Below are 27,141 nucleotides of genomic sequence, written 5' to 3' on the forward strand. Positions count from 1 at the left end.
GCCCTATCTGAGGCAAAAAAGAAACATCGAAAGGCATAATCATAGATAACTTGAAATAAGAATTATCTAAGCGCGACTTACACCAAAATAAAGTTAAAGCAATAATAGAAGCAGCTACAGACCTAATAGAAGGTATAGGAGAATTTTGAAAACAAATCTTATTTCGTGTTAACCATACAATTCAAAGAGTTGCAGCCCTAATCAGTTCCACTAGTAGTGAATCCTTTAATGGAATCCAATAATCGAAATACCAAAGATCAGACACCTTAGTACAATTAAAAAGAAAGTTGTTATGGTTACCAATCCAAGACCATAAAGAATGAATAAAAGGACAAGTAACAAAGAGGTGATCTACAGTTTCTGGGGCACCACATAAAACACAATCAACAGTACCATGCCAACCCCATGATTATAAATTGCATTTAGTAAGTATTTTATCGTGCCTAAATAACCAAACAAAAATCTTAATCTTAAGTAGAATCTTTGCCTTCCAAAGAGTTGTAAATACTAGTTGGAACACCTCTAAAGGACAACCATTTATAGAGAGAATTTACAGTAAAAAGACCAGACGAATTCTATCTTCATAATAATCTGTCAGGACATGATGAATTTAATGAATAAGAAGACAAATATGCTACCAAGCATCTAAGTCAAGCACAGAATATGTGAAAACAGAAGCGTTGTTAAAAGAAGAGCAGCGACGACTAAATGATATTGAGAAAGAAATCGAGAAGTCTAAGGTCGAAAAGGATGTTGTTTCAAGTAATAAGAAATCATCCAAGAAGATCGGGAATCAGAAACCTGTTGTGACGCAAGGCGCATCAAAAAAGAAGAAGTGCGAGAGGATGAAGTCTTCAATTGAAGGAAGGAGGAAGAACAAATGTGGCAACTGCGGTATGCTAGGCCATAATCGACAAACATGTCAACTTCTTAGCTCGGTACGTGAAGAGCGATTATTTAGTGTTAAATTAGATTTTATCACCCTACTAGATTTGTATTAATCTTCTCAATTGTGGGCAGGAAAATGATGTTGCTAGTATTTATATCGAAAAACTCAGCAAATTGTCATAGTGGTCTGAAGCACTTGTCTTCAACAAAATGTAAGTGCCTCAAATTATCAAGGAGTTTGGTCTTTGCTATCTGAAAAGTAACAGCGTGCAGGTTTGGCTCAGTTGTAAGAAAAACCTTGGTCTTGAATTTTTTTGGGTAAAACTGTTAATCCCAAGTCCTCGGAAAATGAACTTATATAAATGGATCATTTGATGAATGCATTAAAAACTACTTAGTGGTTAGTTATGCAATGTGCAGATTTTTACAAATAGCCCTTGCCCATAATTTGAATAATTGATTGGATTGAAATGATAACAACTCTATGATTCGTTATTTCCATTTGTCCAACTTTATCCTTCAGCTTCCTGCACTTGAAGAAGAGAAATTGGATGTATGATCAGATTTCACTTTGATTTATTTGTTTTAGTTTCAACAAAGATATAAAGCCGTAAGCATATATTAAGTGATTTTATTTTAACACAGAAACTCACTTCTAGGGAAATTTTGTACATGATAATTTCAGTTATGTTTGGCACTACATCCAAATGGGGAATTAGCATTGTTATAAACTTACAATGTATGACTTCTTCAAGTCTCCAGAAAAAAAAAATCATCAACTAATAAGTTTGTTTATAACTTTTCTACAAGAACACCTGCACTTTCTACTAATGAAAGTAGCCTATTCCACCAAATTACCATTGCATCTGCCGAAAGTTTTGGTTATTGAGCGCATATGTATAATTTTGGTGCCATCAGGACCTTGTAATTCGGTACCATATTATATACCATTATGGTTGGATATAACCATTTTTAAATTATTCAGAGTATAATTGATAATATGTGTTCGTGCTTATACAGTCCGAAATATGCAATTCTGATTAGAGATTATTTTGTGGGAGGAATTGGTACAAGATGGATGTCCAATGATTTGGAAGAAAATGCCAAAAAGGAGGTAGAGATGATTCGCTTACGATTGCCTCAACAAATTCTGACATGAGAGATGCATTTACTAGCGTAAATGCAATTACTGGTCTTTCAAGGACTAAACGAGAAATTCTAAGTTAAGTATTTTGGGTTAGGCTTGTTTGATGATTTTAAGTTTCTCGTTGCTTGGATAGAGTTTGTGATAATGTGGTGATGTGATTATAAATTGTTGTAGGAAGTTTGGACCTCCACTGTAGGATGTCAATCCTGCCACTGGTGTATGAAGCTGGTACAATTTTTTTGCCAGGGTTTTGATGGGTATATTTGTTGTAGAGCTCTTTAGATACAATTTGGATATATATTTTACAAAATATGGAGGCTTTTAGAACTATTTTCTGAAATTAAAATTGATGTCCCCATTTAAGGGATACTATAAAATATGCGGTTGGTTTTAAAAAATGATGTATCAGTATAACAAAAGAACCATTAATCGTTCCTTTTATTTTCATCTCTTCAAAATGCAATGCTACATCTAGTGTCTCCTTTTTAGGAAAAATATATTTTTACTAATCTGATTGAATTCTTTCAGAGCTTTTCATATTATGTCTTGTGTAATTGAATTACTATGACTTTTATTTTCTTTTTACTTGCAAGTTTTGTATATAAATATAAATTTGTAAAGTTTCAAAATATGTAAATAATTGACCATGTATATCTTTAAATTAACGCATGCACATTAACATCGATAGTTCGTATTAATGATTTGGTGCTTAAATTAAAATTATTAATCAGAAATGATGTTGTGATTATGATATAAATCACCAAGAAAAAAAAGACATTGAATGCACAATGTGTGAATAGATTGAAATGGCTAAGGATATATGGCACAATGTGTGGAATGCCCATCTTTTTTTTGTTTATTTTTTTAAGGAAAGAGAACTCCCAGGTTGGTGTGCATATTATGTTAACCATGAGAAAGTTTTTTAACCATGGGACAACTAGACAGTTTAGGATGAACCAAATCATTTCATGACAAATTGACAATACCCAGTTTGATTCTATTTTGTGTTCAAATATTGTTGTCATGTTTTGAACTTAGTTGTTAATACATCAAAGAAAAATAATCTAATCCATAAAAAACACAATAAAGAGCATACAAAAACAATAATTAAAATTAACAAAAAAATAATCCAAAGAAACAATACGATTTTCCCTGGAGAGTTATCAATCTAATTTTCTTCATCAATGATAATCGTTGCTCCGTGCCTAGTTCAAGCTCCATTAAAGTAGCCATGTCTTCCACAAAGTATACATTTCTATGAAGACATAAAAAGTATGTACTGTGACAGAAGGCGGTAGTTTCTTTGTAAGAGGTTGCTTCTCTCCTATTGAAGGACCCACACATTTCAAAGTTAATCTGCAAAAATAGGGGTAATAATAATAAGGAAACAATTTATCAGTAAAAACCAGGATTCTAAATAGCACGCTATAGCGTTTTCGGACTATAGAAGCTATGACACTATCGGTGCTATAGCGGCGCTATATGAACATAGCGCTGTTTTTTTAACCATTATGTTATGTGCAATAAACACTATTTAAACCATTGATAAAAACAGTGTGAGAAGTTACTATTATAAATTCAAAAGCATACCAAAATGTAATTAATAGATGGGTATAGCCGTATAGGCTATATTGAGACCATGACAACCAACCAAATGGTTGTCAAAATAAAAAATTCAAATAAGTTCTGCCTTATATTTTAGATACGATGTGTATCAAATTTGATACAATTTCAAAGCCGATTAGCCATTCATATTTGACACTATTTAAAAAGTTTAGTAGTTCCTTATTGTCAGCACTTGATCGTAACAGATTTATTCCCAATTTGCACCAACATTGATGCACACTGATCTAATCTATAAAAAACATAGTTACAATTTTACTTTTTTAATTAATAACAGTTATGACGGTTAATAACATTCATATTGGATTGGGTAAAATTTACTACAAAATGGATAAATGTAACATTAAGTATATTCTCCGATCGTTTCGATAGTCTTTTGATTTATTTTTTAATTGAACCCTACTAGATAATAATTTAACTTTTCTTATAATGCATAATATTTGGAACATTAATATGTTTTCCTCGCGTGATTGATATAAATTTTTACGATTGTCGCACTTTACAAAATATGAAAAAATATTATTTTTATTTGTAAGATGGATGGCAAATTTATTTATTATATAAACATAATAAATTAAAAAAAAACATTTTTGTCCTCATATTTCATTTAGAACCGAAATTTAAATTTATTTGTCTTCTAGTTCTAATTTCTTATTTGTATGCGGTCTTCTATTATTTGTGCTAAATCAAAGCATATATCTGTCAGTTTTTTATTAGCACATAAAAATTCACACAGCATAAGTGCATAACATGACATTATTTTGAGTATAGACGACTTTAAATGCAACCAAGCTGATTAAAAACAACAGTATGTGCACTTGACGTGTTGTGAATGCATTTCAAATGATTATTCTTGCAATAATATGTGATGTATCTTTAAGATTGATGACAAACAAATTCACACACTCGAACATGACTATATTCAGACCATCTGTCGAATTTGCTGATTTTTGCTTTTAAATGAATGCGCAATTGATTAAGACATCAGTATAAACTTTCTAATGCTCAGTAGTGACACTATGTCAGAGTGCCCAATTCATTCTGGCGCTCAATAATTTTTTGGGCTAAACTAGGGGTGCAAACAGATCAGATACAGATCGAATAGTGTTGTAAAATTATATCCATATCCACTTTTATTTTTTGAAATGGATACGGATTGGATATTAGATGAATACATATATGAATCAAATATTAAACAGATATAGATACAGATATCTATTTTTTATAATGGTGAATAACATAATTTTTTTCATAATATATATTAAACTATATGGTATATATCTAGTATTTGGATAAGGATAATTAAAATTTAAAACGATATCCATATTTGTATCTGCACAGATATTTATTTATCGGATATCTATCTAATTTTTGGATACAGATCCGGATATAGTTTGATAATCCCGACCCGTTTGCACCCCTAGCTGAATATGCTTAGAGAAAAGACTGTTATACTCTGTCAAGTGCAGCAAGGGAACTCGTACCTCCAGTCAGTACTAATCTGTATATGATTGATGTGCTGCTGGAAGTCAAATCAGATCTGTCAATATCTTTATCACATTGAACTGTACCAAACTGGTATTTTACTAAGCAACCTAGTTTAGCAACAAACAAACAAACAAACAAAAAAGAACGAAAATACAAATGAGCAAAGCTAAATCAACTGTATACTTCCTCTTTCAATGTGGTACTCGTACTAAATAAACTATGTTTCATCTTAGTTTCAAAACAAATTGAGGAGCAAATTATCAAACAAACAAAAACCCAGCAATTCCAAGTTTTGAACTGCAAGTTCAATAAATTAAAAACCTCTGCAAAAACAAAAGTTGCAGTTGCAATTTATTTAAATTGGATGGGAGAAAAAGAAGAGAAAAAGAAGAAGATATTAATGCTCAACCGGCCTTAGCCATCTCCTCCAGCTTAGCATTGATCTGCTCTGCTGTAAGACCATCCAAGCGCACACATCTCTCCACACCCATATCTATCACACGGAATTTATAAAACAAACAATATTACCAAATGAAAAATTATATCTAAAAATTGAATAAACTTTTTTAACCCATAAAAAAACATTAAGCAAGCTAGACAGTTATAAAACTCAAGATCTGACGGTAAAAAATGATAGGGGGAAAAAATATGTACCAAAGTAGCCCGATCATGTTGGTAAAATCATACTCTTTCAAGGTACCAACTGTCTTCCTGATTTTCAGACTATAATTACCTAAAAACCAAGTTGTAATGAACATTTGCTAGAGACTGGTATACATCCCTTTAGGTTGAATCCTCATACCAACCCTAACCAGTTCAGTATAACTCACAATTTTTTAATCCTTTTAGCATTGATTCACCACAAAAGAGTGCAAGATGTACCATAAAAGGTATCAATCGTGGTACTGGTACAGGTCAAAATTCAAAACCTTTCTTAATAGTTCAACTAAAGTGACCACAACAAATGTTACATCTATGCCATTTTATGGCTTAAGTGCCTAATTGAGGTTCCTTCAGACTACATAAGAGCAGAATAAACCCAAAAAAAGGTACATAAATAGGTAGAACAATATCTTACCCTAACACAAACTTTGTAATATCTGTTTAACTTGTAATTTATTTTGGAAAATGTTAATTACATATGAAATAGGTATTCCCACTTAAAACCCAACCAAGAAAACTATCCTTTTCTTCCCCATATATGGGTATACCAGTATTGCAAGTATGTTTGACATGAATTTCATTTGGAACAAGTTATAGTGAAACTGGAATCAGCATTTTAGTTGTTCCCCAACCAAAAACAAACCTCCACCTCATCTCCTTCTAGCTTTCTCTCTATTATTATTATTATTTTTTTTTTCCAATTTCAGACAATATCACAACAAAGCAACTCATTTGATAAAATCAGGAGAAACAAAATTGTGAATTGTAAAATATTGAGTACCATATCGTGCCCAGATCTGAGGCTCGATACCGGAGCATTCTCGGATCAGAATAGGAAGCTTGGGATTCTTCGTCTTCAGATCGGCATAGTTCTTGATCACAAAATCCCTTTCGAATCAAACAAAAAAAAGTTTGATTTGAGAAAATTTTAGGTAAAAAAGCAAGTAAAGCTCGAGTCTTTCAATAGAGAGGAGAGACACCGAAAAAGAGAAATAGAAAGGGGGGTTTATACCGCGTCTGAGAGCTAGCTGGAGAAGTCTGACAGTAGAGGAAGCGCAACTCCTTGATGCCCTTAGAGAGATTTCCTCGCCACGCCATTGATGATGCTATATAGATAGAGAGGGAAAGAGACCGAGAGGTTCTTTTGTTTGTGCCGTCGGAACCTCGGAGGAGAAACTGTGGCACTTTTACGAACAAACCCAGATTAAAAATGAAAATGCTACATTAGAGTCCAATGAAACACCGTAATATCAAATTTTCCATTCAATAGCTACAAATATCAAACTTTTTGAAGTCCAATTTTTTTGTCTTTTAATATTAATTCTCACATAGCTAAAATGTATAAAACTTTGATCAATAACTAGTCATCAAATATAAATTTATTCCTGATTAGAGGAAATAATTCCAAAATTCTAAGCAGTCGTCACAATTTCTATTCAAATTGGCAATATGAAGTGTTTTTTTAGAATAAAAAAAAACTGAACTTCTAATGTAAAAAATATAATCGGTAACACCAGTGTTGTAAAACACGGTCTTAATGGCCGATTAAATGACCGTTTAATCGTTAATGGCGGTCACACTATTACGAATACATTTAACAATGTCTGTTTGCGGATGAAAACAAATAATCAGCCGTTTTGTCCAATTAATCGATCGTTTTACCATTTAATCGTCCATTTATTTCCATTTATTTCCGTTTATTCTAGTAAATATTTATTTTCATATTGATTTTTTTTTCTATAATAGTGTAAAAATGTTGAATTTTGAACCTACAACATTTCACATGTAGAATAATACTGATTTTGATATGGAGAAAATAAATTTCATAACAAAAATAGCGGCAAAAATCACAGAATTGATGATATTGTCTTTAGAAAATGAATTTGCAATTTTGCAATTTTTTTGACAAAGCCTTTTGTTCCAGTTAAATACATGCATCAATAATAAAATAAGTGGTAAACCTTTAACTTAAAACTCTTTATTATCAAAACTTAAACGCAAAAACATCATCAAATTGAAAAAGTAGAATTGCAGCAGCATCAATTTCAAGCTCAAAACGAGCACATTGTATTATTTTTCTCCTAGATACTTCTCTCTCAGTAATCTTCTCAGTATCTTCCCCGATGCCGATTTAGGAATCGAGTCGACGAAGTGCAACGCTTTAATCCTCTTGTAAGATGCCACACGAGAGGCCACATAATTTATCAAATCCACCTCCTTCTCCTGTGCATCTTTTCTTATTACAACACAAGCTATTGGGATTTCCCCTGCTTCCTCATCTGGCAACCTACATTGTAAGTACATTATATATTTATGCACAAGGTATATATAATTTCATTATTAAAAAAATGATTTATGTCTCAAGAGGTTTGCATTGAAACAAATTCCACATTGTTTAATTTCAGTGAAATTCTCAAATGTGTATAATCTTACTATCATTTTAGTTAAAACAAACAAATCAGAGTAGAAAATTTTGTAATACATAATACCTCAAAAAGCACCATGAAAGTGTTAAAATCTTACGAAAATACTGCACAATCTTCGACAGACAGGTGTGAAAGAAGTATTGCTTCGAGTTCTGCCGGTGCAACCTATAAAATATGGAATGAGCTTAATTTGTAAATTCAATACATATATTTGTTGAGTAGAACTAGGGTGTTCTTAAGTTCACCAAGCTCCTTGGTGAACTCAAGTCTAAAACCTGTCAAATCGGCTTTAAATGACGAATCCGAACCGTTGAAACCTGCCTACCTTACGAGTAATGCATCTACATATGAAAATTTTAAACATTCGAATTAATTTAGTATGAAGTCCGGTCAAAATTAGAAGGTTAATAAATTAATTTTAATGCATTCATTTTTTGAATTTTTTTTTACTGCTTAACTTTATACTAAATTAATTCAAATGTTTAAAATTTTCACATGTAGACGCATCACTCGTAAGGTAGGCGGATTTCAACGGTTCGGATTCGTCATTTAAAGCCAATTTGACGGGTTTTAGACTTGAGTTCACCAGAGGGCTTAGTGAACTTAAGAACACCCTAGTTCTACTCTATATTGTCTCCTCTTAAAAAATTAAAGAAATAAACATAAATTATAATTTGTTATTTGGATGATTCTTATTAGAATAAAAATGAGCTTAAAAGGTCTTTACATAGGATTTAATGGAGAACATGCAGAATAAATTTGAGGAATGGAAAGAAGCAGAAATTATTTCTTCTCTGTACTAAATTTTACCTGAAATCCCTTGTACTTGATAAGCTCCTTAATGCGATCAACGATGAATATGTCACCATCATCATCTATGTATCCGATATCTCCGGTATGAAGCCACCCGCTCTCATCGATGGTTCTCTCAGTTTCTTCCCTATTCTTGTAGTAACCTACATTTAATTAATTTGTGGCCTTTTTGTTATACACATACATACAGTTCTACCCAATTCGAGAGGCACAGAGGATACTTCTGTATTTGTTGTGTATGTGTGTCTCCTTCTTTGTTCATGTTTTTTTTATGACTATGTGTAGATTTAATTATATGTATGAGCTTGTAATGTAAAGAAGTGAAACCTTGCATTACACACTGGCTCCTGACACACACTTCCCCGCGAGTGTTCTTGGGTAAAGAGATGCCAGTATCAGGATCAATGAATTTAACCTCCAAATTCGGTAAGATAAACCCCACCGAGTTTTTCTTCGCCATGGGACGTCCTTTCCTTGGATCGGCATGGGTTAGTGTAATGCAACTGTGCTCAGTGAGCCCATAAGCCTAGTTAAAAGAGATACTCAGATACTACTCCTTTGCATATGTAGAAAGAATTGAAGCAAAACAATGTATGCTAAGATAAGTTCGTTTAAGGTTAATGATTAATTAAAGAAACCAAATCACATATTAATACCGTAAAGAAGGCTGAGACAAGTTCTTTTTACTAATATAGATTTTTTTTTTCAAATGAGCAATTTGCTTTTTAGTTACCTCTTGAATTTGAACACTGGGGTATTTCGCCTCAAAAGCAGCCCTCAAATCGGGTGCAAGCGGTGCAGCAGCAGTCATCACCGACTTTAAATTAAGCTTACTAATATCGAACTCATTGACAATCGGGTTCTTGACCATTGCTAACATAATAGCAGGAACCATCGGTGCAAATGTGACCTCGTGCTTGATAAGCGCATCCATAAATGCTCTTATCTCAAACCGCTGCATCACCACCACCTTGCCTTTGTTCCTCAGTGCCGAGCAACAGATGCCGGTTATGCCGTAGATGTGGAAGAAGGGTATGAGGCCCAGCACGCACACGTGGCCTATCATCTCGGGAGCAACGCTGAAGAGAGTGGAGCATAGGTTTGAAACGAGGTTGCGGTGAGTCAGCATGACCCCCTTTGAGGTGCCAGTGGTCCCAGAGGAATAAGGCAGGGCACATAGATCGGATTGGGTTACCGGGTCTTGTATGTCTGCTTGACCGGCCCTGTCTGCTGCGTGCAGAAGCTCTTCCCAATTTATTGAATCAGGGATTTTGTTGTCACCGACTGTGATCACTGGTATTCCGATATCCTTCACCTGGTAAAAGCATTGTATTGAACTATTAGGCACAAAATGTACTAAACATGTAAAACCTGTAATTAAGTTACATGAGCAGATAAGATAAATATGTATCTCACCTTGTCAAAGGCCACCTCATTTGCTACGAGAAGTCTCGCCTCCGAATCCTCAACTTGTTTCCTTATCTCTGATTCCACTGCCATTGGATTGACACTCGAGAAAACCCCTCCTGCTGCCATGATACCGAGTGCAATAATCGGGTAAACCGCGAGGTTAGGCAATGCCACCACAATCACATTCCCTTTTCTTACGCCGATAGACCTGAGTGCCTTGGCGAATCTCCGGACATCACGTACAATGTCACCATACGTGTACGCCTTCCCGGAGGCGGTTTCCACAATCGCCACCTTTTCAGCGTATTTTTCTGCATCTTGTAGTACAAACTCAGGCAGAGTGATGTTTTCTGGCACTGATACTGTTGCAAAACGGCTCCGGAAAATGTGGAGATCCTCCTTAGCCACACCTGAAACGTCTCCCATTTTTGTTAATTTTTTTTTTTGGATTTAATATACTGCCAGTCACTGTTGTATGTATGACTAAACTACAATGTTTTGTATGCATATATAGGGTTTTTGATTTAATTAGTTGAGGAGTAAGTAGGAGGGGACTTAAGCATGATATTGGAGTAACATGGATGTATTTAATGTTATTTAGAGTTGGTGCTGGTACATTTTGGTTTGTCACATCCAATGAATTGGTGAAATTTCTTTCTTTTTTTTTCCTTTTTTTTTTTCCCTTTTTGGAACCAGACTAGTAAAAAATGTAAAGACCATTAATTTGCACAATTTACTAATTTTCTTTTCAAGGTAATCATCTACTTTTATTAGTAGTTGCCTTCCATGTTCAAATGAAAATAATGTCATCATCTTCTTTTATTAGTAGTTGACTAGGTCAACTGGACTTATGTATTGATTTAATATTTTGCCGTTGCTCTTAAAGCATGGCATTGAGTATTAATCTCACCTTAATTCTTTATTATGGTGGTCATAGCTTTATGGTTTAATTGATTGTAACAGGAAATGCAATGGTACCTGTGACCCTTGTAAATTTCACACATTGTGGCAGAGAAACGAGTAAGCACTTACAATAGGAAATCAATTACTTGTATCTCTCTCTTTCCTACTTGCTTAATAAGTAAAATTGTCTCAAATTTATTTTATTTATTGATTTTGTTCGATTAATTTTTAGATATTCATTGATTTATCTTCAATAATTATGTTTATCAAAATTATGATTTAATTAATTTAAAGCCATCAATATTAAATATTGGAAAATATTCCAACATAGACACATTATATTTTAATTATATAGGGACCATAAATCCATAATACATATCCACGGCATTAAAACGACGGTGGTAGATGTTTTTACAAGGCATGTGAGCAAATACAATCATAATCAGACGGTTCACAAATTTCCAAAAATTAGAAGTAGAAAATTGATCAAGTCAGACGATTCAGATCAAATATAAGTTCCTCTCTAAATTGGAAGTATATATGAATTGCTTGATTTTGATCAGATCGCTCAGGTAAAGAATGATAAATCTTCTTCATGTCAGATCAGGTTGGATGCCAATAGCAGGGTTTGAAGGGCCAGTATGTAAATTTGCTTTAGTTTGCATTAGTACAGAATCAGATTCTTTAGGTTGACTGCAACCCTCCCTTTAAACTGTCCAGTTACATCAACCAAAAGCAACGAAGATTCTCAATTTAATTGATCCTAGAAGAACTTTTCAGCTTATTTATAAAAAAATAAGTTCCTATACTTCTATAGAATTTATGTTGTTTTAGATTTATCTAGCAAAAGTGCTGCAAAACTCTTTCTAGTTACTAAAATAGAGCTTTCGACTAAGTCAACTTATCTACAATTAGGGGTTATTAATGAGTGAGCATGAGCGAGTTAGGGTATGCTCATGCTCAGCTCATTAAGTAAATGAGCGAGTTTAAACGAGTTACTAAATGAGCGAGTTATGAGCGGTTCACGAGTTATGAGTACCAAAATTTAAGAAATTGTCATAATTTATTTAAATAAAATAGAATAAAAATCCAACAAAAATTAACAAAATAGAATCAACATATTATATTATCCACAGTAGCATCGACTTTGTTCTGCCGACTTTACAAAAATATGAATGTATGAATATGATATAGGGATTTAATGAGGCAAGGTCGCAAGAATGATTTCATGTTGCATAAATTTAGTTCATTGATTTAATGCTACAGAAATTTATTTGAGATTGAATGTGATAGGAATTAAATGTGGCAAATTCTTAATGAGCAAGTTGGAGCACATCCCTATCTACGATTTCTTAATTAAATAATAATTTAATAAAAAAAAAACTAAAAGATAAAATCTCTGCAGAACAAGAATAAACTTTGTCTAAGTAATAATAGAAAAAACAAATGAACAGCTCCGTTGTAGTCTAGTTGGTTAGGATACTCGGCTCTCACCCGAGAGACCCGGGTTCAAGTCCCGGCAACGGAAAACCATTTTTGCTTGATTTTTCCCCTGTCGATTTATTGGCTCGGTATCCGGAAGAATTTGCATCCTCTGAGATATCTCATATTTTGCGTAACCGACGTGTCTGATGCCAAACCGGGGATAGCGCAGGTGGCCAGCATTTTGTTAGCTTTGAGAATCGTGCAGAAGTATTTGAACGGTTGAGATTTTCCAAAAAGTCACGCAAAATATGAGATATCTCAGAGGATACGCACTCGTGCCCGGAGGGCCTTCCTCCTCCAATTGTCTTTTTATTTTCTTCTCCAGTTGTAAATTGTTGTTTTGTCCAGTACCTGTCGAAACCCTGAACCCGTCCCGTTCAGCCAGATTTTACACATGATTATTTTCTGATCAGATCTGGATTGTCCAGTCTAAAATGAACGGTTCCGGATCGGGCGAGACACTTCAATAAACTAATAACGGGTAAATATTTTAACAGAGCTATTTTCACTTCCTACAGCGGCACAGAAAATAGAATCAAAACAGCGCCTCATATGATGTGTGGGTTGTATCAAGTCAAAACTCCTCTGTTTAAGACTTCTATTTACCCCTTCTCTTCTCCGAACTACTAGACCGTAATTATAAACTGTCCCGAGTCCCGTTTCACTTCGCACTATTCTTTCCTTTCTCTCCTCTTTTTGGAAAGGAGGCCACGAACCTACGACGCAAACCTACGGGACTTCGCCATTTTGCTCTTGATCGTTACGCGCTTTGATTGAGATATCTGGCTCGTACTTTCTCGCCTTCCTCTCTAGAAGGAGTGTGGTATATAACAATTTCCTTTTCTTAATATTTCACGTTCTCTCCCTCTCTCACACAGACGCACGCACACAAGCATGTTCACAATCTCTCCTCTTCGTTGTCCTACTGAAATTGAATTTGAGTGAAATAGTGTTAAATTGAGGCTTGCGTCAGTTTAGGTTTTAATTGCAAATTGGAGAAATTGGTATCGCCTGGACATTTAATTTCGTTCTATGATCGTTTAGTTGGTTTCTAAATTGTGCTAGAGAGAATTATGAATATTATTTGAGAAACAATCAGGTTACTTTAGAAGTTAACCAATGCTGGATTCTGTATTGATTTTTTTAATTATTGTTCTGCCTTTCTTGTGGCTAAAATAAAGAATATCACAGAATTGTAGAAAAGGACTATTCTATACTGTTCTTGAGTTATCAGATGACCCCTACAGTTTTTTGTTCTCATACCGGCCAAGGTTGTGCTGGTTCTGTACCAGTATTTTTCAAGTAATAGGAACAAGTTTTGTTTTGTTTTTTTTTATTTATTACAATTTTTGTGATGCTAATTGAGCCACAATTACATGCTGGTATATTAATGTCAATAGTCGAAACTGAATGTAATTTATCTCTCTGTCTTCTTTCTTTCGCTAGGAAACATGACAGCAAGGTCACAAAGTGACATACTTGCCCTCCTATTGGAAGCTGATCAGCACCTAGAACCAGTAAATGAACTCTCGTCAGAATCAGATCCTGACGTATCAGCTGTTCTTTTGGAGTCGATTAAAAAGGCTCAAGAAACTAACAATCTCGAATTCACACCAGAGGACAATGCATTTGTCGATTCTTGCCTCGCTTTCAATTCTGACAATGATTGGGAATTTATGAGAACTGCCCTACTTGATGCTCTAAACACCCCAAATTCTGATTTGCTCAAGAACCCATATTTGGATTTGGATGAAGAGATGCTTATGGAGAGAGAAAGTGATGGAGAAAATGCGGAGGAGGAAGTGGAGTTACGAGAGGGTATTTTTGGAATTTGGAATTTGGATATTGAAGAGGCTTCGGATGAGGAAATAGGCCTAATAAAGGATTTGGAAAACATTCTAAGCATTGGTGATGGTAGCAGTACTGATACCAGCACTGTTACTGGTACTGCTGTGCAAGAAGGGTTGAGTTCAGAGTTAAGAGCACAAACAGTGAATATTGAAGAACTTGTGGCTGGTTTGGGAAATCTTTCTTTGAATCCGATCGAGAGTTGGAATGATAAAATCTTTTAATTGAATTTTTTTTTATTTCTACATTTCCTCTAAAAAAAATTAATGAGTAGGGTTTAAGGAATTAGTGGTTCTGTAGGCACGACTGGTTGGGTTTGCCAATGTTTGATTACATGCTTAGGATTTACCAGTGTTTAGTAAACATGGTTAATCATATGTTTGCTCTTAGAAATACAAAGAATACAAAACTTCGAATTCTGAGAATCAATCTGTATCAAACAAACAGTACTGATCCAACCTTTTCCTTTTCATGCCTTAATGTAAATCTTTTGTATGAAATTTGCATTCTTTTCCTTTAGTATTATCTTATTGTCAGGACCCTGTGCAAAAAGGGTAATTTTCACTAATGATTATGATATGATATCCATGCTTTTAAGTTGGTCATAAACAAGTCAATTGCGATGTGTTGGTTGCCTCGCCATTCTGTCAACTTATTTTTTTCAGGTCATTTTGTTTATTTCGAGCCCACAGTGAACTACTTCATAATCATCCGTTGATCACTGGCGATGTTCTAATTTCATTTTTTTTTTAAATTGTAAGAAAAAAAAAGCAATTGATTTGTGCAAAATTTGTAAACATGCTGCGGAAAGTTCTTTCTCCGACTTAATTATACTGTTACTTAAAAAGAAAAAGAAAAAAGAAAAGAAATGAGGGATTGTGACAAGATAAACTACTGAACTTTCCGACTTAATTATACTGTTACTTAAAAAGAAAAAGAAATGAGGGATTGTGACAAGATAAACTACTGTTTGGCAACTGCAAACATCCTGAAAATGCTCTGTATAATAATGCATGTGTTGATGTTTCATGAATGGATAGGTAGTGTTATTTTTATGACCTTATTCTTATTTTTTATGCATCTCAATTTATAACTGCTGGATATTACCGGCATCTCGCTTTGATTTCAAAATTGCCAATAAATTGGCTCAAATGTGTAATTTGTAATTGTTCGAAATTATAAAAAATTGAATTGCCAACCTCCAGCATAAAATTTGAAATCACTGACAATTGACATATCACCTCAAATGTGTAATTTGAATTGTTCAAAACTTAAATAAAAATAATTTGCCTGAGCCTATTCTCTTCCATCGGATCTAAATGGGACCGCAGTACGAAGGGGTCACCTGTGACATGGAAATTGGAGAGGGAACGGGGAACCGGGGGGCGTCCGATGGGCATCGTACCAAAAATCGGTCCGTTACCCTTTTGTAAGAATTCGTTTCCTCTGAGATATCTCAAACTTTGCGTGACTTTATGGAAAATCCCAACCGTTTAAATACGTTCTGCACGAATCTCAAAGCATACATAATACTGCCCTACATCACCCCGAATAGGCACCGGACACGTCGGTCACGCAAAAATTGAGATATTTCAGAGGATACGCATTCCTTTTGTAAACGTCCGTTTAACAAAACGATTCGCGATCTTCATTCACACGACTTTTGAAGCTGTGAGAATGAATGTTCAAGTAAATTAGACGGTTCAGATTGGACTCCGGTGATCCAATGCCCATCGGACATCCTCTTCTTTCGGGAGCAAGAGATTTTGGGAATCTCAAAAAAAAAAAAAAAAAAAAAAAGAAGAAGTTTTCTTAGTTTGGTCTCTCGCGGGCCCAAGTCGAGCATCGACTTCTTAGACCCCGCATCAAAGCACTGTTTTTTCTTTCTCACTGCGCTAGCTTCTTCGATGGCGGATCCACATCTCAGTCGAATCGGATTCAGTCCTCGCTTCGTGATCCAGCTCCTACTTCTACTGGTAGCTCTGCCTCTTTATTTTTGTCCTTTCAATCGATCAATTTTTTCCACTTACAGTGATTTCTAATTGCAATTGAACCAAATAGCTATGTAGCACGACGCTCTTTGTGCGACACGTGGCAGCTGAAGACACACCTGGTACCCGCAGCCGCAAATTTGCGAAGTCGTCTTCTGTGTTTTCTCTATTTAATCTCAAGTCCAGGAGCAAATTCTGGAGTGAATCAGTTATCCGTGGAGGTAATAAGCAAGACAGGGTTCGGAGGCGAAGTATTTTTGTTTCTCATTTTTATAATACTGGCCTGACCAAATTGTTCTATTCGCTACAATGCTGGATTATCTTTACTGATTTTAGAATATTTTTTTGTTCATTTTTCAGATTTTGATGACTTGGAACGGTCAGTATCAAAGGATGCTGGGAAAATGGCTGTGTATAACTACACTAGTTCCGGTATTTTTCTACTTGATTAGTTTGTAATGGTACAAGCTTTATTTGTTTTTATATGGAAATTGAACTAGTCATATTTGGCTTACTTATTTTGAATATATTTATTTGCTCTCATATTTTTGTGATTCAATTTGTCACAATTAATGATAATTCGTCTGTGTAGGTAATTTGGCGAATTATATGAAATTGTCAGAGATAGATTCAATTTATCTATCTGTCCCGGTGAATTTCATTTTCATAGGATTTGATGGAAAAGGAAATCATGGTAAGTTTCCTTTTAAACCTAGCATCTTTCATTGCTGCACATTGCAGCTGATGTTTTACCTTCTTTCAACTGCGTACCAAATGCTTCTCATGATAGGAACTGATACCAACATTTTTTATTGGAAATTGCAAAAAATTAACTGCCAGCAATAATGCAACAAAAATCCGATAACAGGAAGCCAATCAAAACCTGGTTACCTCAATTTTAGTTCAATTTTGGCTTATGAAGAGAATTGTCAAGTTAGGGGTAAAATAGTCAATATAAGGGAGTATACATTTTCTAGCGCACTAATGCTGGTATTACTTTCTAGTACCTGAAAAGATGAGAAATATTTGGTATTATTGACAAAAGGCCTTAAACTTTGCACTGGTGAATGTTATATGTGTCTGACTTGTTTGGTTATGTTGTGATTTGCTCCAGCGTTCAAGCTGGGACCAGAAGAACTGGAGAGGTGGTTCACCAAAATAGACCATGTGTTTGAGCACACAAGAATACCTCCAGTTGGAGAGATTTTGGCCCCTTTTTACAAGATTGCCATAGACAGAACTCAGAGGCATCATCTACCTTTGGTCAGCCATGCCAATCACAAGTTAGTACAATTTTCTCAACACTTCCTCGCTCTTTAAACCTCCCCACAACCAACTGACTAAACACACACACTTTTTTTCTTTCTTGATTTATGAGGGAGATGGTGAGGCTAGTTCTGGTATGTTTCCAAAGAAACAGTAAGAGGACCAATAACTAACGTTTTTCATAATTTGAACTGCCATGCTTGATCTTTCTTCATTTACTGAGGACCTATTTGATATTACTGAAGTTTATGCATAGTTATACGTCAAAAATTTCACTCCATGCACTCCTACTTCTTTTAAGCTTTTAATTATGCGTAACAACTGATTCTAATATTGGTTACAGTACCACTAAATGAAAAATGAATTATTCCAGCCAAAATTGTAGCACTTGTTGATCATACTTACCATTTGGATGAGTAGCATGATTGGTACTGAAGAAAGTCTGGGCTGTCTTGATATGATTGTTTGATATTGATATAATATATGATATGTTGTACAGTTGCATTGTCTTTTTCTTTTTATTTATTTGGATACCAGAAGAAACATCTCTTGTTTGACTATTTTGAACTTTGCAGTTTCTCAGTGCATGCTGTACTGCTAGGAGAAAAGGTCACTTCAGTTTTTGAGTATGCTATAAGGACTCTATCCCGTATGGAAGATGTTGAGCATACCAGGTACTTGGCTTGTTATATTTTCCGCTATGCCCCCAGAACCCTGTAAACTATTGTTTGAAGTGAAAAAAAATCCTTTGTACTACAGATTGGTACCTGAAATAATCCATTTATGTAATATTTTGTTTTTTGTAATATCTGAATATTTCATGACAGGTAGTTAAAAGGCCTATACTGTTTGTGATAATGCCAAACAGGTTATTCTTGTTGTCGTCCTTAAGCTGTCTTCCTTATTCAAGGGAATTGTAATATTACCCTTGTTGTTACGACCATTATTGTTGTCCTCATCATGGTAGTTGTCTTCACTTCTGATTCTCTCATGGTAATTCATTGTTACTCGTAACATGATTTGAAATGAGTGAGTTAGGTTACTATATCTGACATGATTGTTGATTCTTCTTCTCTTAACATTATTTGGTATAATAAGTCTAGCTTTCTAGATAATCGTTTTGTAAAATAAATTGCTCGACAGCGGGAATGAAACACGAGAAGAGGTGACGTGGCAAGTCGACATGGATAGGATGGAGTACATATTTGAGACGCTAATAAAGTATCTCCAAATTCAAGATTCCTACAACGTTTTCATTTTAAATCCTAAGCATAGTGATAATATGACTCGCTACGGTTATAGGTTAGCCTTAAATCTCATATCTTTTTTGTGATATTTGAAAATATTTTTGCTTATTTTTCTGATGAAATTAACTAATGTTTCATATCGTAGGAGAGGCCTATCAGAGTCAGAAATCAAGTTATTCAAGGAGGTATCTCTTTTACTCTCTTTTATTGTGATTTAAACTAGCCAGCCTTTTAGGTTTATGCATAAAAATTATGTTTTCTTGTACAGTATGTAAAGAAAATGATGTTCTTTTATGCAGAATAAAGCACTACAAAGTAGAGTCCTCCAATCAGAAGGCAAGAAGGCCTTTGCTGGTAATTAATCACCACTTATTTCTCAGTTTTGCATTTTATATAGTTTTTTGTATTAAGAATAATAGTGTTGTATCTGTGTTATGTGAATAGAAATGGACAAGATCGCATCAAAGCCCTTGTACCACATGCGACCTTTGTCAAAATTTGCATGGACAACAACAGAAGACATTGCTACCGTAAGTAGTTTCATCTCTAGTAAAATTCATATTTTTCTGTTCTGTAATTTACCATAGTGACAGTATCATTTGCTTTACTAATTTTTGTTTGCACTAATTGGTTGTACTGAACTAGTAACAAATTGATCAGCTTTTCTGGTTGAACTCTTTTACTAATTTTTTAACTATTTTGTTCAAAATAGGTGGAATGGTCAACAAAAAGTATGGAAGCATTGGAGAGCATAGAGAAGTTTAACAAAGGAAAGGACTCTACTGACCTTGTCTTTGAGAAGGCTGCCCAGGTACTTATCTCTGCTTTCTTAGGGTATTATCAGCAATTACTGTTCTGCCAATTTATGATGCATCATTTCCTTAGTAGATGGTGCATGGTAGAAAAGATGGAGTGAATGCAATTTTAGAGAGAGAGCTTAAATCAGATTTGCAGGGTCTCCACTCTGACTGCCTTACTGATTCTTGGATTGGCAAAGACAGGTATTTCTTTTTTACTAGAGTATGATACTTCTTCTGACTTTCACACTTTTTCAGCAAGACCTTGAGCTTTTTTCTTCCCTTTTTCGCTTCAAGCTGTGATTGAAATTCTTTCACTTGGCACAATGAGGCCCATGAACCTTTTTTGTTTATTCGGTCACCCCCCTTAGTTTTTAGTACAGCTTCGATTTGGCCCTTCAGGGGGTTGATCAAATTAAAATAGGTTTGGGAGCCAACATTGACTACATAATAACCTATCCAATATTGGTGGTATTTTTATTAATACTGGTAAATAAAATTGTAAAAAGGTGGGCGTTTTTGGATCTGAGTGCGGGGCCTTTTGCATGGGGCCCGGCTGTTGGTGGAGAAGGGGTTCGCACAGAGCTCAGCTTGCCTAATGTTGGTAAAACCATTGGTGCAATAGAAGGTATATCTCAATTAGAATTCTTTGTAACTTCTCTTTTATGTTGGCATGTTCATGTGCTTATGAGTTGGTATATTGAATTTCTTTGTATCCTTCTAAAACCTCAAAATTATATATTCGCCCTTTCAAAGTTGCAAATAACTATTTATCCTTCTGAAGTATAAACCTCTTTCCTCTCCTTTTGCTTACTGTTGTAAACCAAGCTCTCTAGTGTGCCTCCCACTTTGCTTGTACATCCTTCTCAATCAGTTCAATCTCACTCTCTCTTTCCCTTCTGCAGCGAAGCCTGCTTTGTGCCTTCTTTATTCAACTTTACTCCAATTCCTCTTATCTGTCTGTACTTCTCTCCCCTTTGAAAAGCCTTATCTCTCACTCCTTAGTATAGGTACCAGTTTATTGGCACCAGTCTCTTCTCTCTTGTACCAATTGATGGTACTCATCTGGTTGAGAGAGGGAAAAGCTGGTTGAAGTTGTGCGGTCCGACATGCTCTCCTGTACGAATTTGGATGATAGAAAAGGAGAGGGCTAAATTTGTCTGTAATTATCCAACCAAAGATTGTAACTCGATTTCTAGATTTCAACCATGGTAAATTTTGCACAAATTTTTGCTTACATATTGGGTATATTGGTAAGCTCTTACATTTTATTTTGTAATTGTGAGAGCTTAGTTTTAGAAGGATAAATATGATATATGCAATTTTGAGGTTTAAGAAGGGTATGCATGAAATGCTGCCTTTTTATTACTTTTGTCTTGAATAAAATTTGAAATTTGAAAGTTTAATTCCAGAAATAACAGAGGATGAGGCAGAGGAGAAGTTGCAAGATGCAATTAGAGAGAGATTTTCTTCTTTTAGTGAGGTTTTATTTCTCTCTTGTATTTGTTTGCAGTTGTAGATGTTTGCATCTCATTTCATGGGTTCCTTTAAAAGTTTATTGGTAATGTAGGAACACCATGCAATTGATATTCTGTTAGCTGAGATGGATATATATGAGCTTTTCTCTTTCAAGCATTGCAAAGGCAGAAGAACCAAGCTCTCTCTTTGTGAAGGTTCTCTCTCTCTCTCTCTCTCTGTGGGTTGGTGGGTGTGGGTGTGGGCAGGTGTGGTGTTACAAACAAGGAACTTATGAAATGACCGTTATTCCCTTTTAGCTTTGAATTTTCATGAAGTTCCTCAAAAAGTAAAAGAAGTATGAAGATGACTAAATATAACATTAGAAGTCCTGAACTCTGAAGACGAATAAATATTTTATAGCTCCTTATAAGATTGAAAGTTTATAATATATTCTGTGATAGTGTCATCAAAATTATCAAATAGCCTTAAAAATAATCGTATACTCTCCCTCTCTCTCTCTCTCTCTCTCTCTCTCTCTCTCTCTCTCTCTCTCTCCCTGACTGTTATGTTTTAAAGAACTGGATCAAAGGATGAGGGAATTAAAAGAAGAACTGGAGGGGTACCGCACTGGAGACCATGATGAATCTCACAAAAGAAAAGCCATCCATGCCTTGAAGAAAATGGAGGGCTGGAATCTGTTCACCGAGGCCCCTGAAGTTCACACTAAATACACTGTTGCTCGAGATTCTTTCCTGGCCCACCTTGGCTCAACATTGTGGGGTGCTTTGCGCCATGTTATTGCCCCTTCCGTCTCTGATAGGCCTTACCACTACTATGAAAAGATCTCATTTCAGCTCTATTTTATCACTCAGAAGGTACTTCAATTTATTACCTTAGTGAAAAACTCAATTATCATTCCTCATCGTTTACTTATTCTTTGTGTAGTAGGTCAGAAGAATGAAAATAAAAATTTACCGTTCTGTTCACACCTCATCATGAAAATAAGAAAAAAAAAAACCTTTGTTGAAGCCAAATGAAACAAACCTCAAGTTGTTATGTTAGTAGTAAATAATCATAAAGCAATATAACCTCGGTCAGTAGTACAATAAGTGTCTTTTTATCATGACAACACAGTATTGCTGTACATTAGTTGCATGTCCAACCATACTTCTATTACAATAATTCATTTCAGCTCTTTTACATTACTTAGAGGACTTTAAATTTACTGCTTAAAACTTCTATGGTATCCTATTCATTTGTTGCTAATTTTTTTCTTCTTTTTGGTATGCAGAGGGTTAGGAGCGTGAACCAATTGCCAGTGAATTTGAATGTACTTAAAGAGGGACTCAATTCGTTGGTTTTGCCTTCTCAGACACCCCTGTTTACCCCACACTTGTATGTTTTATGTTTTCTCCTTTCTCTTTTCTTTTTTCTCAAAAACAAAAAAGAAAGAAAATGGAAAGCGGATATCAACCGATGAGCTCATAAAGCTTTTATATAGGCAGTTTCACTCGTTAATCTTCCCAAGTCTCAAATAAGAACATCAGTTTTTTCAGGGTAAATAAGTGAACCAAACTTGAAGGCTACTTTGGCTTAAATATAACTTTCACACTGATTGGTGACTTCAATATATACATGCATGCATCCATGTGTATAGCAGAAAATAAAGTAAAAAAGCCCACATTATATTTAATGAAATAGCTTTTTGAAGACACCCACCACCACTTTCTTTTAAGGCATCTAGAATACTTCATGCTCTTGCTAAGGTACACAAGCAAAGAAATCTCTATTATTTGATGCTATTATTTTTCTTTCTTACTGATGAGTATTTAAAAAAGTTAGGGTTTCACTTGACGATGACCCAACACTGACAATGGCCTTTGCCATGGCCCGCCATGCAGCTGCTGTACCAGTCTTGTTGGTCAATGGAACATATCGGTCAACTGTTCGTACTTACCTGGACTCCTCCATTTTGCAATACCAGCTCCAGCGCCTCAACAATCATGATTCCATGAAAGGTAGAGATTATGTACCTTGCAAGAATAATTCAGCAAACCTTTGTATAATTCAGTTATAAATATCATTGATCATGTTCAATTGTGCTAAAGATGAGCTCATAGGATGGACTTTTTTTTTTTTCCAAATAATTAGGTACTTCTAAATTATCTGTTTTATCTTAAAATGAATGGTCATTTGCCAAATTCCTACTATACTCATAATAAATGTTTATGTAGGAGAGCATGCAAATGCTAGGGCTACACTAGAAATACCTGTATTCTGGTTCATACATCCTGAGCCGGTTTTGCTTCTAGACAAACACTACCAGTCGAAATCTCTTCCTAACATGGTATTGGTGGTACAGTCTGAGACATCTTCTTGGGAGACCCACTTTCAGTGTAATGGCCGCTCTCTCTTGTGGGATCTCAGGTCAGATACTTTTTAATTTTGGTCAATTTTATGTATACTCTCTTTGTCAATTTAATTTTCAGTACTTTCTATTTTTTTCATTTCTTTTATATATATGCCTAAAATAGGGTACATGTGAAACTCTGCAGTTTTTGCTTTGTCATATTATATAAATATTCTTCTTTAGTTATTCATAGGTCATTATGTTTGCATTAGAGTTTGATTGAGGCTTATTGAATTGAAATTAACAAGAACCAATTCTGACTGTTATGCTACTGTGTCAGGCTGAGCGATGCAGTAACTACAAAGAAAATATAAGCTATTCATAAAAGATCTGGATTTAACTCAAAAAAAAAAACAAAGATCTTGAAGTTTAATTTGTTATTTTGCTGATAAGTTAATAATATTAATAAAATAGGAATCCAATAAAAGCAGCTGTCGCAGCAACTGCAGAGCACCTAGCGGGTTTATTGCCCTTACACCTGGCGTACAGTCATGCTCACGATGCTGCTATAGAGGTGCTTTTCTCATTTATTCATTTTATTTTGCTGTTAATTAATTTGTCAAAAGTTTTTTGTTGGGCAAAAACAGATAAGGGGTACAGTGCAGCTGCATCTTGATGGCCTGATACCACTAACTTATGGCACAAAATTCAGAGTCAATTTGTGAATTCAAACCATTGATCTTAATGTACATTATGTACTCTATATTCTTGCAAATAACCATGCAACTTCAATGTGACTTTCACAGGTTTTAGGAATCAAAAGTCAATATCCCATATTTGTCCACATTTGGTTGAATTTTTTAGTGCTATCTTTAATAAGATGAAGGGAAAATGGAAAGTTCGTTCTGTACAAGCATAAAAAGTAATTTAGCAAATATTCAATGGTTGTGTTAGTCTTGGCTTAAGATTTTGTTTTAACTAATATCCTGTACATCAACAAGCGATGGCTATTGTTTGCCTCAAAAAAGAAATACCAGTTATTTTCATTGTTTTCTGAAATTGTACTTTTGGAATTTGCATAAAGCACCCCTTTCTAATGGAGGAATAACTAAACACAATATGCCTTCTGTTTCTGGAGTTAATTTTCTTTTGAACTACGGTGCCGTCCATTCTCTTACAACAATACTCCCTAGTTAGAAACTTTGGAGTTTCTTTAATACATGATCTGGATTAGGGATTAAGATGATGAGACAAAAAATGCAATGGAAGAAGAGAAGAGAAGAGAGGAATTTCTAGTTTAGAAAATTATGCCCCAATACAAGGTCAAAGTTTGTTAAATCTATGTTAGGATAAGGGAAATGTGGATATTCTATCCTCTTTTCTTTTTTTGTTATCTCCCAGTTCCTGCTCACAGCAGTTATGGGTATTTTGTGCATGCGAGTACCACTAGCCATTGGTCTTTGGCTTTTGATTATTGTTTGGCCCAATGTATGAAGTAGACTTTGTTTAGAAACCAGAGGTATGGAATGAGACCGCATCTTTTGCAAATGCTGATAAGTAATTGGTGCTTTTGCAAAAAAGGAAGTCCCTAAAGATATTCTAAAGCTTTTGAATGCTCTATTAGCTTCTTGCTCTCATTGTCCGATTTATTAATTGTGTATGAGTACCCAGATCGCTAAATGTTTTTACTATCAAATATTTTAATGAATTCTGAAACTGACAGGACTGGACATGGTCTATAGGGTGTAATCCACTGTCAATTACAAGTCAAGGATGGACTGTTTCACAATTCCAGGCTGATGCAATTGCCCGAAATTATATTATTACTTCAGTTGAAGAATCCATACAAGTTGTCAATTCTGCCATTCACCGTCTCATCACTGAACGAACCAGTACAACCCTTTTCTTCTCCTCTCTATCTAAAGCTTTATTTCTGGATTTTGCTTAGCATAGTATAATTTAAATGAAGGACGCTGTGGTCATTTGAAATCAAAAGAAAATAGTTCAATACAAAATTGGTTCCCAAAATTTTGTTGCGTAATTTCAGTATGTTGAATTTTTCAAATAATGTTTAAAATTTTGTTTTGTAGCCCCGAAAGGATATAACCCATTCAAGTCTCGGGAAAGGATAATGATTGACAAGTATAATTCTGTCGTTGGCCTCTGGAGAAGAGTATGAAATTCATATTTTTTTCATATTTGAGCTTCCTTTATGTAGTCAGTTCATTCCATTTTTAACACAATATCCATTTCAGTTCCTGAAAGTTGAAGTTATATGGATTTTGGACTTTTTATGTGGTTTTTCTGTTTAATTGGAAGGGTAAAAATGAGAATGATGTAGAACTTTGTTCCATTCCATTTCTTCTACCTCTTTTTCTTTCTCTCTCTCTAATATATTCTTAAAAAATTATACATGTAGATATCAAGTCAATGCAGTAATTTACGATACGGGGATGCACTGAAGCTTCTATCTCTGCTTGAGGAATCTTCTCATGGGTTCGTTTGAATAATACTTTCTCCCTTACTAATACTGACATTCACATAGTATATATTGCCTTCTGTCATGTTAGCTTTGTTAGTTATTGTAAGACAATGGGCTAATTTTTTTAAAAAAACCAAGTCTTTAAAGCACACCAAAAAATTTGAATTGGTCAAATAATGGTACAGTGAACAAAAAGGGCATAATGTTATCTCATTGGATGAGAATGTTATTTCTATATAAGAAAAAACAAGCCTATAGAGAAACAAGTGAAGCCCTGACAAAACACAAACTATGCATGAAGAGAACTGTTGGTCAGTTGACTGAAGCAACCTGTATGCCGTGGGGGTGGTGTGTTGATTTTTGTTGCCATTTTCTTTGCTAAGAGTTTTTCCTTTATTTTTATTGTAGATTTGCGGTTTCGATAAATACGACCATATCAATGCTACATCCTGTGCACTGCACTAGAGAAAGAAAGGTTGACATAGATCTTGACATCACAACCGTCCCTGTATTTATCTTAGTTTTTGGCATGTTGTGGCTTCTTCTCAGGCCAAGACGTGCCAAACCCAAGATTAATTGATACCAAGGAAAAGAGGGAAAAAAATAGCATTTCACTTTGCAATAAAAAAGTTTTTGATGTGATAGATAGAACTTATTTTGCACCCACTTGTAGGTTATTAGTGAATTGAGAGGGAAACTGTACAAATTTTGTTAATTTATCTTGTTGCTTTGTTTTATTGATTTTTACAACTTCCTAGTCAATGAGCATGATAAATAGAATTTAGTTTTAAACAGAAAAAAAATCAAAAGATAATTATAATAAACTTCTTCCATCCAAATAGCCAATTAAGTATTT

General features: G+C 34.7%; 4 protein-coding genes, 1 long non-coding RNA gene and 1 other non-coding gene across 7 annotated transcripts; 4 read left to right on the forward strand and 2 right to left on the reverse strand.

The window, feature by feature from the left end:
* Positions 1 to 618: 618 nt before the first annotated feature.
* LOC144560587 (uncharacterized) lies at positions 619 to 2,166 on the forward strand. Its single transcript, XR_013513422.1, has 3 exons — positions 619 to 938; positions 1,021 to 1,100; positions 1,909 to 2,166. It is a non-coding gene; the product is annotated as an uncharacterized LOC144560587 (long non-coding RNA).
* Positions 2,167 to 5,303: 3,137 nt separating this feature from the next.
* On the reverse strand, positions 5,304 to 7,022 carry LOC144560424 (NADH-ubiquinone oxidoreductase B8 subunit). Its single transcript, XM_078309619.1, has 3 exons — positions 6,822 to 7,022; positions 6,591 to 6,697; positions 5,304 to 5,639 (listed from the first exon to the last, which is right to left on the reverse strand). Exons 1-3 carry the CDS (start codon positions 6,905 to 6,907, stop codon positions 5,551 to 5,553), a joined length of 282 nt encoding a protein of 93 aa, XP_078165745.1. The 5' UTR covers positions 6,908 to 7,022; the 3' UTR covers positions 5,304 to 5,550.
* An 815-nt stretch (positions 7,023 to 7,837) lies between these two features.
* ACOS5 (acyl-CoA synthetase 5) lies at positions 7,838 to 10,909 on the reverse strand. The gene is made up of 6 exons (XM_078309941.1): positions 10,465 to 10,909; positions 9,782 to 10,363; positions 9,376 to 9,574; positions 9,046 to 9,191; positions 8,333 to 8,400; positions 7,838 to 8,096 (listed from the first exon to the last, which is right to left on the reverse strand). The coding sequence occupies exons 1-6, from the start codon at positions 10,882 to 10,884 to the stop codon at positions 7,880 to 7,882; spliced, it is 1,632 nt and encodes a 543-aa protein (XP_078166067.1). The 5' UTR covers positions 10,885 to 10,909; the 3' UTR covers positions 7,838 to 7,879.
* Positions 10,910 to 12,816: 1,907 nt separating this feature from the next.
* TRNAE-CUC (transfer RNA glutamic acid (anticodon CUC)) lies at positions 12,817 to 12,889 on the forward strand. Its single transcript has one exon. It is a non-coding gene; the product is annotated as a tRNA-Glu (tRNA).
* A 630-nt stretch (positions 12,890 to 13,519) lies between these two features.
* Positions 13,520 to 15,231, forward strand: LOC144560696 (uncharacterized). The gene is made up of 2 exons (XM_078309942.1): positions 13,520 to 13,669; positions 14,293 to 15,231. The coding sequence occupies exon 2, from the start codon at positions 14,298 to 14,300 to the stop codon at positions 14,916 to 14,918; it is 621 nt and encodes a 206-aa protein (XP_078166068.1). The 5' UTR covers positions 13,520 to 13,669; positions 14,293 to 14,297; the 3' UTR covers positions 14,919 to 15,231.
* Positions 15,232 to 16,492: 1,261 nt separating this feature from the next.
* On the forward strand, positions 16,493 to 27,047 carry LOC144560694 (uncharacterized). Of its 2 annotated transcripts, none has more exons than XM_078309940.1 (24): positions 16,493 to 16,670; positions 16,756 to 16,906; positions 17,046 to 17,117; positions 17,278 to 17,379; positions 17,800 to 17,968; positions 18,527 to 18,625; positions 19,095 to 19,253; positions 19,344 to 19,383; positions 19,498 to 19,552; positions 19,643 to 19,728; positions 19,911 to 20,009; positions 20,087 to 20,199; positions 20,505 to 20,623; positions 21,408 to 21,478; positions 21,566 to 21,668; positions 22,030 to 22,328; positions 22,745 to 22,848; positions 23,296 to 23,471; positions 23,688 to 23,880; positions 24,278 to 24,377; positions 25,527 to 25,695; positions 25,894 to 25,976; positions 26,223 to 26,299; positions 26,694 to 27,047. In XM_078309940.1, the coding sequence occupies exons 1-24, from the start codon at positions 16,602 to 16,604 to the stop codon at positions 26,863 to 26,865; spliced, it is 2,880 nt and encodes a 959-aa protein (XP_078166066.1). In that variant the 5' UTR covers positions 16,493 to 16,601; the 3' UTR covers positions 26,866 to 27,047. The 2 variants fall into 2 exon arrangements, with proteins under 2 accessions (XP_078166066.1, XP_078166065.1); XM_078309939.1 differs by having other exon boundaries at positions 16,502 to 16,670; positions 23,691 to 23,880.
* Positions 27,048 to 27,141: the final 94 nt, after the last annotated feature.

This window comes from Carex rostrata, chromosome 10, assembly GCF_964058835.1.
Source record: "Carex rostrata chromosome 10, lpCarRost1.2, whole genome shotgun sequence".
Lineage (NCBI taxonomy): Eukaryota > Viridiplantae > Streptophyta > Magnoliopsida > Poales > Cyperaceae > Carex > Carex rostrata.